Source organism: Chelonia mydas, chromosome 3 (assembly GCF_015237465.2).
Source record: "Chelonia mydas isolate rCheMyd1 chromosome 3, rCheMyd1.pri.v2, whole genome shotgun sequence".
Classification (NCBI taxonomy): Eukaryota; Metazoa; Chordata; order Testudines; family Cheloniidae; genus Chelonia; species Chelonia mydas.
Genome location: NC_057851.1, coordinates 137727027 through 137739402, shown reverse-complemented (window position 1 = coordinate 137739402; position 12376 = coordinate 137727027). Strand labels below are relative to the sequence as shown.

Below are 12376 nucleotides of genomic sequence, written 5' to 3'. Positions count from 1 at the left end.
AAACACATAGCTCAAATATTCAAAGCGCTCCATCTTAAAAACAAAACAGAAAAGTGATTTTGATTTTTGTCACCAGGTAAATCTAACTTCAATCCCTAGAAAAAACATGGAACAACTATTAAAAGAATCTATAAACATCTAGAGAATACTGACAACAGGAATGATAACATGGATATTTAAAGAACAAGTTATGCCAAATAAACATGGTCACTAATTTTGATCAAGTTCCATAATTAGTGGAGGAGGGGAACATAGTAGATGTAATGTATCTGAATTTTAGTCAGTAAAGTGAGGACACATGGAACAAATTTCAAGGAGAAAACAGTACTTGTGCTGCTTTCGCTTATGCTCAAATAAATTTGTTAGTCTCTAAGGTGCCACAAGTACTCCTTTTTGCAGATACAGACTAACACCGCTGCTACTCTGAAAGGAGAAAACAGTTATTTACAATAAGACTACTATTCTGTGCCTACAGAGATGCTGCTAGATGCTGAGTATACGGGCCAAATCTCCTATTCCAAGCCTATAGTTTGGCCAAAATCCAAACTATATGGGCCAAATCTCCTATCCCAAGACTACATGTAATGAGGCTGTATATTAGGGAACCTGACAGGCACTTGGGCAAAGGAATCCTTCATTAACAGTCAGAGACCAGTAGCAAGCTGCTACTGCAGCCACAGGGCTAAAAGTTGCCTCAGTTGCCCTAGCAGGGTTTCAGGTTTCTGCTTTCCAATGGCTCCATATCAAATGTGCTCAGACGATAAGTAAAGAAATTATTTTTTTCTGACTGCCAGCCAGACAACCTAATCTAGGCTTTGACAGTCAAGCTGTTTTCTTTTATGCATCACCACCTGTGATAAAGGTTCTGCAAGCCAAATTATTCCCTCAGTGACACATGGATGAGAGCAAGCTGGCTGAAGTTATTGCCAGGCAAGAATGGAAGGGATGGTAGAAGGCTGGAGAAAGCAAATGGAAAATATGGCAAAAACTGTATCTGTCCCTCTGATTAAGCACATCTCTCTGCCACGTGCAGTCATTTTTACAACCTTGGAATCTGGTTAGATTTTCAGTTACTACTGGATGATCACCATTCAGTGATAGCGAAGATGGCTCTCTTTTGCAACTGCCCAGGACACTGTAGTCTTTTCCTACCAAAGCAAATCTCAATGCAGTGATTCATGACTGTCACCTCAAGGCTAGACTACTGCAATATGCTCCATTTGGGGCTCTACCTTAAGTCCATCTGACAAGTGCAGAATGCTGCTTGTTAAGCGGAGGATCCTACTTCAGTCATATAACAGCCGCCTTCCGGATTTGCACTGGTTGCCTGTGGGTTTCTGGGTGGAGTTTCAGTGCTTTGTTGGTTAATACTAACACTTTAATGGCCTTGGACCTGCTTGAGAGTTTATTTCTCTCTCTCTGTGCCACACTATCACAGTTGAGATCCATGCAGCTGCCTGCGTTGTAGCACTCTCAGGCTATGTCTACCCTACTGTGGTGAAGTGTGGGGGAGGGATAGCTCAGTGGCTTGAGAATTGGCCTGCTAAACCCAGGGTTGTGAGTTCAATCCTTGAGGGGGCCACTTACGGGTCGGGGGCAAAAATTGGGGATTGGTCCTGCTCTGAGCAGGGGATTGGACTAGATGACCTCCTGAGGTCCCTTCCAACCTTGATATTCTAAGTCGATCTGAGCTACATGAATAACGTAGTTGGAGTAGACGTAGCTTAGATTGAGTTACTGCGGTGTCTACACCACGCTGGGTCGACAGGAGACGCTCTCCCATTGACTTACCTTACTCCTCTTGTTCCCGGTGGAGTACTGGAGTCCACTGGAGAGCGATCTGCCGTTGATTTAGCGGATCTTCACTAGACCCACTAAATCGACCCCCAGTGAATTGATCAGAGCCGCATCGATCCCGCGGTAGTGTAGACATAGCCTCAACATAATAGAAAGGGGACTTTTTGTCCAGGTATACTGTGAAAGCCTCTTTCCTTCAGAAATGGCTCCCTCCAGTCCAGAACAGTCCCAAGTCTGTTGACCTTCAGGCCATGGTGCTTCTTGTTATCTTATAATGTTATATAAATATATTAGTAAGGCTTCTGACACAGTCCTGCATGACATCCTCACATAAGCAAACTAGGGAAATGTAGTCCACCTGAAATTACTATAATGTGGGTGCATAACTGGTTGAAAGACCATACTCAAAACCGTAATCAAACTACAACGAGGACTGTGATCAATTGTTCTCCACGTCCACTGAAGGTAGGACAAGAAGTAACGGCCTTAATCTGCAGCAAGGGAGATTTATATTGGATACTAGGAAAAACTTTCTAACTATAAGAGTGGTGAAAAACTGGAATAAGGCTTCCAAGGGAGGTTGTGGAATCCTCACTGGAGGTTTTTATAAACAGGTTGGACAAACACTTGTTAGGTATAGTCAGAGGGCTGGACTTGATGGCTTCTCAATGTCCCTTTGAGCCTACATTTCTATGACACTACGATAAACAAACAAACAAATAAAATAAATAAAGGAGCTAAGCGCTATTATTTATTATTAATATAATTGCTTCAAGTAAAGAGAGTCCCTGTAGTGCATTCCTTCCCAATGGCACTAGAGAAACTCAAAAATATGAGAGCAGCTCCTCTGCTGTATAGAAAGAAACTACTTAACTCTCATGCCTAAACACCTTGGCTTTAAGGGACCCAACTGTTAGGCACTGATTGATATTACTGTAATCTTTTCTGAATGACTTGCTAAATGCAAGCCATGGCAAGAATTATGCTATGGTTAAAGTGCAAGTCACTAGCATGCTTCATCAGCCTTCTAGTACTGCAGGCACCAGACTTTGAACTTTAAACTTTTAAAAGCTCCTCATTGATGATTTTTATGTTTGAATTATTTGTGTTTGTGTCTTGCCAGAACATGATCAGATAACTACATCAGACGGTAGAATCCGGTATCTCTATAGTACACAGTTTTCCTCTGCTGTTTTGTTTCATCTTGAATAGTAACTTTATTAGCAAACACTACATCATATCACACTTTATTTGAGGATTGCCATCCCTCAGTTATATATAACTGTATATTTGGGGACTAAAGGACAATTTTGTCCAACTGAATCCTCACCAGTTCAGCAAAAGAAGGCAGTAATGTGATCCAAGTATAAACTCTTCAACTCCCCAGACTATCAAAGTAATACCTGGATTCTATAGAAATATTTTTAACAATATTAATCCAGTTTGAGAAGTTACTGTAGAACAAAGTATTCTTACTACAGATTAAAACCAAACATTTCCTATCAAGAACAGCATCTGCCTTGTAGTTGTGAATTGATTTTGTCCCATTTTAAATCAACTGCTACAATTTTTATTTTGGGGGACGTAGTTGAATCCATTTCAAACATCTGCCATACAAATAACAAGGAAGTACACTTTCACTTGCTAAAGTAATAAAGTTTGCTATACTTACTCTTGATGTGATGTACAAAGTTTAGCAAGATTTTCTAACTCTTCATTGTTAAGTCCTTTAGCTGAATTACTCAGAGTTGTAACTGTACTGGGCACTGCTGTTTTCCACTTTGTTTCTAAATTAAACCACAAATAGTTTTAGCCACACTGCTACAAATTAGCACGTATTTAGCCATAAAAATGTGGAAGCCAAAGAGACTAGTCTATGGCAAAATATGTTCAAGTCCAAATTTGGTTTTTATCAGTAAAACAAATCTGTTCTGTGTACGCTGTACAATTACGAAGAAGACTCTAGATAAAAAGCATATCATCATGACACAATAAATTGTGTTTTCAAGAAATGAAACAAATGTCATGCTAGTTTCACCAGAGAATATAAGAATCGATCATGGTAGCGAATTCAAAGTATAGAAACTGACCAAGATAAAGAATGATCCCTTAAGCATGCCTTTTCTTCACAAAGACGACAGGAGAAAAATCCAAGGAAAGAATAATTTTCTCATGACAGGCTCTTAAAGGTTCTGGTGAAAAAGCTACTTTTGTTTTTGCAACACAGTATTGACTTGAAAAATATTTGTTCTATTATTTAGAAAGAACAAGTTCCATAAGCTTATCTAAAAGATAACTCTCCTCTCCACCACATTAGAACAGACTGTACTTACCCCACTGCTCCTGAATGGAAGAAAGATTTGCAAGTAGCTGCTCATGATATAATCGTTCAAGCTGAATGAACTTCATTGCCTTCTCATCTGAATGGAAGGTTAAAGAGAAATACAGATACAGACAGACATATTGGGATATACTTATATTTGATACCACGTTCAAAAGGACATAGTCTAGTTCTATGACTGAAACCTGATACATCCATTTTGGTACTTGTGTGAATGGTTATATGGTCAGCACCCTAATAGACTTGAATAAATTATTAAACTAAACAAAAACTGAAAAAGAGTTGAAAATATATCTTCCTAAAAGCAGCATGGAAGATTCTTTTATTACATTATCATCTCTTTCCACAAAGTTTGACCCCGAGAAAGTATATTTGATCAACTATGAGTCTAAGTGCAGGTACATTATACATTTTTGTGTTAACTTACTTATTGGAAAAAAAAAAAAATCACCCCAAAAGCAAAGACAAGCATTACTACACTCAAAGACAGAACCACTCACATCCAAAGACATCAAGTGCATTTCCTCTGTGTTTTGAACAGCACTAAGCATACTGTAGAACGGGGGTCGGTAACCGGCAGCACGCGAGCTGATTTTTAGTGGCACTCTGCTGCCTGCCGGGATTCTAGCCGCCAGCCCCGCTCAGCCCACTGCTGGCCTGGATGGACGAAAGCCCGGGCTGGCAGTGGGTTGAGCAGCTCAGCGCGCTGCCGGTCTGGGGTTCCATCTGCCGCCCACGCTGCTGGTCTGGGGTTCTGTCTGCCGGCCCCACTCAGCCCGCTGCTGGCCTGGGGTTCTGTAAATCTAGGCCGGCAGTGGGCTGAGCGGGGCTGGAGGCCGGGACCCCGGCTGGAAGGGGCCGGCGGATGGAACCCCAGACCGGCAGCGTGCTGAGCTGCTCAGCCCACTGCCGGTCTGGGGTTCCATCCGCTGGACCCTGCCAGCCGGGGTCCCGGCCGCCGGCCCTGCTCATCACGCTGCCAGTTGGGGGTTCTGTCGGTGGGCCCCTGCAAATGTAAAATTTATTACTGGCAAGCGAAACCTTAAATTAATGAAGACTTGGCACACCACTTCCCAAAGATTGCCGACCCCTGCTGTAGAAGCTTAACCAATAATAATAAAGTAGCACTTGGAGGCAATTTATCTCTTCCCAAAGAACACATCTTCACCAAAAACCTGTTAGACAAAACACAGGGCATAACTTTAAAGGACTGCAAGCATTCTGATTTCCCCTTCTTAGGACAAGGACTTCTAATACAGTACTTTGTTTGCACAGCTGCAGTAAGGTGTGAACAGTCACCAGCAAAAGTTACTCCTCAGACAATCTATTTTTGAAGTATGAAGGGGTCTCATTTTTTGTGAAATATTTTGAGATTATGCTGACCATTCCTCCAGGACCGGCTCTAGGCACCAGCAAAACAAGCAGGTGCTTGGGGTGGCACAGTTCTAGGGGCAGCATTCCGGCGCCGGCCATGCCGCCCCTAGGAATGTGCCCCTGCCGCCCTAGCTCGCCTCCACTCCGCCTCCACCTGGTCCCCTGACTGCGCCGCCACCACCGCTCCGCTTCTCCCCCCTCCCTCCCAGGCTTGCAGCGCACAAAACAGCTGTTTGGAGCGGCAAGCCTGGGAGGGAGGGAGGAGAAGCCAAGTGGTGGCACGCTCGGGGAGGGAGGCGGTGGTGGAGCAGATGTGAGCTGGGGCGGGGAGCGGTTCCTCTACCCCCCTGTTACTTCCTGCGCTCCCCCCCCCACTCACCTCTGCTCTGCCTGCTCCCCTGAACACACTGCCTCTCCCTTGCCTGAGAGGGAGGGGGGAGAAGCAGAGCAGCGGTGTGTTCAGGGGAGCAGTCGAAGCGGAGGTGAGCGAGGGTGGGGATTTGGGGAGGGGGAGCCGCAGGAAGCGGGGGTGGGGGGGAAATGTGGTATGCCCGGGAGAGGAGATGGGGCTGGGGATTTGGGGAAGGGGTTGGGAAGGGGTGGAGCCGGGGTGCACACAAAAAAAAGCAGGGGTGGCCAAAAATGTTTTTGCTTGGGGCAGCAAAAATCCTAGAGCCGGCCCTGAATTCCTCCTTTACCAACCATCTCTTTCCCCCCCTCTGCAGGGCCTTCACTGTGTCTGCAAATGTGTTCTAAAAGCTGTATACTTTCCTACTAATTCTTCTCCTGCCAAGCAGTATGAAGTTAGCTAACAATCATTCCATTTTAAACCACCTCTTGCCAGGTGTTTACACATTCAGCTATTTCAAATTCCATTTGGCAATATACTGGAGATGAAAACAGAGTGAATCAGGTTCTGAGTATATAGACACAATATTGGCATTATTTATACCAAATAAAATACTATAGTAACCACCACAAAGACACAAGAAGTACTTATTCTTTTTACTAACTATGGGATACAAATGTATACCATGACATAAACAAACAGCACTAAAGGAGTTCATATTCCTTGCCTTGTATAAACTTAGTAGAAAATAAAACACAGAACACAGCAATTGCCTTATTGGATCAGACCAATGGCACATTTAATCCGGTATCCTGTCTCCACTGATTGTTAATATCAGATTCTTCAGAAGAAGGTTTAAAATCCCTATCATGAATAATTATGCAAGAGTACAGTTAGGGGTAAATTCTTTCCTAATTCCACAGAGTTAATGGTTGCAAGAGCTGTTATCCCTTACAAATATTTATTATAGTTAGCATAATTTTAGCTACCCTTACTATTGATATAAATGTCTGATCCATTCTAAATTCTTTATCCCACTGTCTCGTGGCATTGAGTCAGACAGCTTCACTAAGCATAGTGTTAAAAACATATTTCCTTTGACTAGCTTTCAATGTACTGCTTTTCAATTAAAGCAACGTTCTTCTAGTATGAAATGTGAGCACCCATGTGGTTTTCGCTATACTGTACTTCTGTCATGTTTGTTCTAAACTAAATAGTCCTAATCTTTTAATCTCACTGACAAATATTTCCCATGCCTCTACATTTTCACTTATTTTCTTTCTTTCTTATCCCTTTTTCAGATGGGATGACCAAAAGTAATGCTCAAGGTGGTGACATACATTCTATTTTAAATACTAGCTTTACAGTATTTTCAGAATTATTCTTTATCCCTTTCTAAATACAGTTTAATATCACTTGGGCTAGATTTCCATGTTTAGAAGAATACTTTCTGAGACTTGTAAAATCTTGTATTTTGCTATTTAATCATAATGATTTTTAAATTGTCTTTCTGCTTTATTTTTTGTTTAAGGATATGCATAAGTTCCATGAGTAATGTGATACACTTAAGTAGCCTCCACACCCATACTAAGGATATATATTTCTTAGCTTTCATCTTTAGGTTCTAAAGAGTTTCCAAGTTTTTTGAAAAACCATACTTCCTAAAGTATAACATCACAGCATTAGGTTTTAGTATGATCAATCCCTCCTAGGATGAAATTAAGTTAGATTATGTTATAGGTCACCATGACTGGCTCAACTCCTGGAATCAAGTCCTGTGTATTGTTTAGGAATAGGTCAAGAGTAACCTCTTCCCATGTGTGCCCCAGAACTAGCTGTTCCGAGAAGCAACTGTTTGTGGTTTGAGAAACTATTAAACTGAACTGTATGCCTATGTAACATTTGACCAATAAACGTTTGGGTGGTAAAAATCATATGTTATTGTTTTGCTTTTGTTACCCCCAAGTTCTCCTTCAACACTGTGCACTAGTTATCATTATCCTGATGCAGAGGTCAGTAGAACACACACATAAGGCCCACCATCACTACAGTAGTATTTTTATAAATTAGGATATATATCCTATTTGGATAAGGCATATTCTTAATGCCTAATACTCAGAAGAGGATTTCTCATGTAAAACAGTTGATTTCTTTGAAGCATATAACTGTTTTGCTTATGTCTTTGTTTCTGGCAGGCACTACCAATTATATCAGTACAGCTTTGGGAAGGGGGATTTATTTCTTTACTTGTACTCCAGCTAGCTGGCTAAGAAAGCACAGCAGAAAGCACATATTGTAGGCTTACTCATGTATAAAACATGGCATGTTCACCTTTTCCTAACCCTGATTCACAGCCTGTGAACCATCGAAGTCTGTTTTCCTTTCAAATTTTTATTATGATGCCACTTTACTTTTTTACAAAATGGAGCACTGTTAATTTTGATCAATGAAAGGATACATTCCTCCTCCTGAAAATAGGCCTCAGCTATCTGTAAAGGAAAAAGAAAAAGAAAATAATGTTTAACATCACAATTCTTTGATTCTTTATTATAGTCATGCATGTATAATATTATCTTAATTTTTAAGAGTTCATATTTTATTTGTACACATTTGCTCCATGTTAAAACTAGACATAAAAGTTCTTATTCCAGGAAAGGTTTTTTAAAAGGAAAATCAAATAATTTTACAAACAAAAAACACAAAAACCCCATCCACTATATTCATTTTAAGACAAACAGATATATTTCAAAAAAGTTATACTTTGCAGATGAATATTTGGTCTTTGAGATTAACCAAGTGAGTAGGAAACAATAAATACTGACAAGACCATACAAGTAGCAAATATAACTCCTTTTTCTTATATTCACGGAAACCGATAAGCCCAAACGTTAGTTGGGTTCTAGATCTTTTAAACTGATAGGTTTTTATGCTTAAGTGATTATACAACAAAGAGCTTTATATTAAGGCAGTCTAGATGGTGCACATTTTTACTTACATGCAAGGGATGAGAGTATGAATTCTCTTATCAGATATTACTCCCTCAGGACTGCAGGAAGTAAGATCACTGCAGAGAGGGAATTCTTGAGTAATGCTACAGCACAATCTGCTAAAAGGTGAAATGGGGAACACTCTTTCTGAAGGGCCAGTGTCCTGACTTATCATGCAAGAGCAATCTTTGGATAGAGAACTTTAAATGTGTGGTGGAGGTGGGGGGGGGTGCAGCCTGTCACAGACCACAGATATAACTACTCTCCTCTTTAGGTCCCTTTCACAGCACTGTGAACTCCAAACATTTGAAAATCATGAGTTGAGCCTCAAAAAAAATTGCAAGATTAAAAATTTAAAAACAAAACAAAACAGGTCCTTTTTATTTGTCTTCTAGTTTTTGAGTTTATAGATTACAGTCAAGCTTTTTTCTGCAACTACACAGGCCAGAAACTTTTTTTTTTTTTTTTTTTTTTTAAATGAAAGCTGAAATTCTCATGAAAATCTCAGGATTTCAGGACCTGGGGCTTTAAGAAAAGTATCAATTATTGCCAGACTTGTGATAAAAAATTTTTCTGCAGGAAACAGAAAGGACCAACTGCAGGACCCATGTGGAAGAGCATCTAGCCATCTTTCCTCAATTCACTAAGCCCGGGGTCTTGAGATCCAAAAAAACTTCAACATGACAGCAGGCACAAAATGAAGCCAGATGGCAGCTCTATGACCTGCATTATAGATTTTATGAGGTAGAACCAACTTAAGTCTTTTTCCCTTTTAATTACATTGCTGTAACAGAAGGGGTTAAACATGACCTTTAAGTGACAGTTCTGCCAAAGGAAAACAATGAGAAACAGAGACACAGCATTTAAAGACTGTTCTACCAGATCTGGGCTGACCTAACCCATGCGTGTCAGAACAAACAAAAAGCTATCTGGCAGATAGATACAGAAGGCTAGTGAACTTTGCCTGTTCCATATAGAATCCACAGTACCATTTCAGGTTTAATTTGGAAATCAAAACATTGCCAAGGACAGGTACCGGTAAAAATTAAGTAAGGAAGGAAGACTGATTATTTGAAGTAATATTTCAGAAGATCATGTAAAAATGTTTAAGAGAGGTTAGATTAGTCTGTTGGAGAGACATGGGCTCAAAATAAGCAGAGGAAAAACAGTATATAGTATTTAATTTCTTGAAACTAGAGGGACAGACAATACTGAAAATGCAAAGTTTCAAGTATCTGGTTTCCAGAATCCAGGAAAATGTGTAAATGGATGATGAAATGAGAGCTACAATAATAAAAGCGTGGCTCAAATGGGGAGAGATAATTGGTTTAGCATGTGACAGGAAGATTAAAAGGGAAAGTCTAAAACCAAACGGACCATGGTTTTATAATGTCTGGTGCTAAGTGTTAGGCAACAAAGAAGAAACATGAGCAAATAATCTGTTCCATAGAAATGCAACTGTTGAGGTAGATGAATGGTATAAGTAAGAAAGACCACACAAGGAATGTGTATGTTAGAGATATACTCAAATTAACACCCATAAACAAAAAATGAGGAAGTGCAGGCTGAGATGGTTTGGTCATGTAAAGCACAGTACTGAGAAACTCCACCAAGAAAAAAAGACAGACAAGTCAACCCAAGAAGAAGTGGGGGGATGTCATAAAGGAAGACAGGTCAGTATGTAGTATGATAGAGGATATGGCATTGAACAGAGTAATTTGGAGGGAGAGGACTCATAGAGCAGACCCCATTTGATGGGATTAATGCAAGAAAGAAGAAAAAGAAGAGGTTAGATTAACATCTAATCTTTGAAACTCAACCAGCCTATAACCTGAAGATAAATACCAGAGTGATGGCCATCATCTTGGCCAATGCACTGAGGACTAAAGTGGAGATCTCCAGAGCTAAAAGCATGAGGTGCTACAGCTGCAGCTAAAGAGCTAAGACTTCCCAGCTTGGGGCATAAATAACTCTTATCTTCTGTAGTTTGGCACAGAAGGGGACCAATAATATTCACCAGTGAGTTACCATGAGAAACTTTCCATATCAAAACATGGACATGGAAATAAAACCAAGATATAGTATCAATGTAGTCTTCACAAAACTAATTTTTTAAATGCCGAGTTTACTAGAATGGGTATGTTACTGATTATGTAGCAATGGACTTTCAATTAGTACCGGAAAACCAGAACTGCAAGTATTTAGCAGCAGCCGAACTCCCAGACAAATAGCCTGAATGCCATAGTAGGACAGGTGTAGAATATAGCAAGTATTTTTGCTTGCCCAAGGTACAAAGCAAGTCAGAGGCAGAACTTGGGTTACAAATTGGGTGTTCCTGGCACGCAGTCCTATTAGACTATTCTGAGCCAACATCTCCAAAGGGGAATTGACAGATTGAATTCTAAGACTCATATTTTTGTATATCCTGGCTGCTGCCTGGAATGGTAGTCCCAGAAATTCCTGGAACAACTCAAGGAGCATTTATATTTTTTGTCTTCTAATGGCAGAAACAAATTATGTGCATACTCCTAGAAATCTGAAAAGCATGTTCTGGGGTTAAACATCAAAGGATAATTTTCTGCTTAATTAAACTTAATCCTTATTATACCCTCTAGTATTCTGATGCCTGGAAAAAATTATTGTAAGCTTTTTATTATACCATTCTGAATTTTAATGCTTTAGTGATTCTGTAATACAGCAGTTGGTTTTAAATTGCACTTGTTCATATGAAATAAAAAGGTGATTAAAATTAATTCTATACTGGGTGAACAGTTGTGAGACATTACGGCTCATCATATTAGAAAATGATAGAAACACATTACATATACAAGTTATTGGCAGGCTGTATTAGTAAATCAGGCCCTTCATGACAGATTAATCCATTCCAAAGAAGATGATGCTCTAATTACTGCTCATTTCACAAGAAAAGAACAAGCTTTGTTCTCCAACCATTTGATTTTTTCCAGCTTAATATACTATGGCCAACATGTCAAGTACTTATTGACTTTCTTTCAACCATTTTATTAGGGCTTGTTTCGCTTGTCTCAGGAAGGACGGTTGGTCTTGTGGTTAGGACACATGGCTGGGAGTCAGGAAACAGATTCTATTCTCAGTTCTGCCAGAGGCTTCCTGCATGACTTTGAAAGAATCTGCCTCTTTGTACCTCAATTGCCTCATGGGGAGAACAACAACTAGAATTTACCTGCTTCCATACTCACAGAGGTGTTGTGAGGATAAATTAATTAATATATGTAAAGCACTTTGAGATCTCTGCACTATTTACACTGCCTTCTTTATATGGTGTTGATATTCACGAGCCAGCACAAAACTTAGAGACTGTTTCAGGCAAGAGACTAAATTAGTGCTAACAAAGTTTCACATACATAATTAATGCAAGGAAATAGAAACTTTTCACTAAAGCACCATTTTTTAAAAATTGAAAAATTCCACTGCTAATGTAAACTGCCAGTAAAATATTTATTTTTTAATGTAAAATATATTTATGGAACCTGATGCCTATTTTATTTA

The 12376-nt window shown here is 39.9% G+C and overlaps 1 protein-coding gene across 22 annotated transcripts in view; it reads right to left on the bottom strand.

Moving 5' to 3' along the window:
* Window positions 1-12376, bottom strand: part of CNST (consortin, connexin sorting protein) — a 110878-nt gene that overhangs the window by 39648 nt on the left and 58854 nt on the right. For all 22 annotated transcript variants that reach the window (XM_037895361.2, XM_037895362.2, XM_043543377.1 and 19 more), the window contains 3 exons: window positions 8320-8350; window positions 4131-4217; window positions 3470-3584 (listed from right to left, as the gene is read on the bottom strand). In XM_037895361.2, coding sequence (XP_037751289.1) covers window positions 3470-3584; window positions 4131-4217; window positions 8320-8350 — 233 coding nt within the window. The remainder of the gene's footprint in view (window positions 1-3469; window positions 3585-4130; window positions 4218-8319; window positions 8351-12376) is intronic.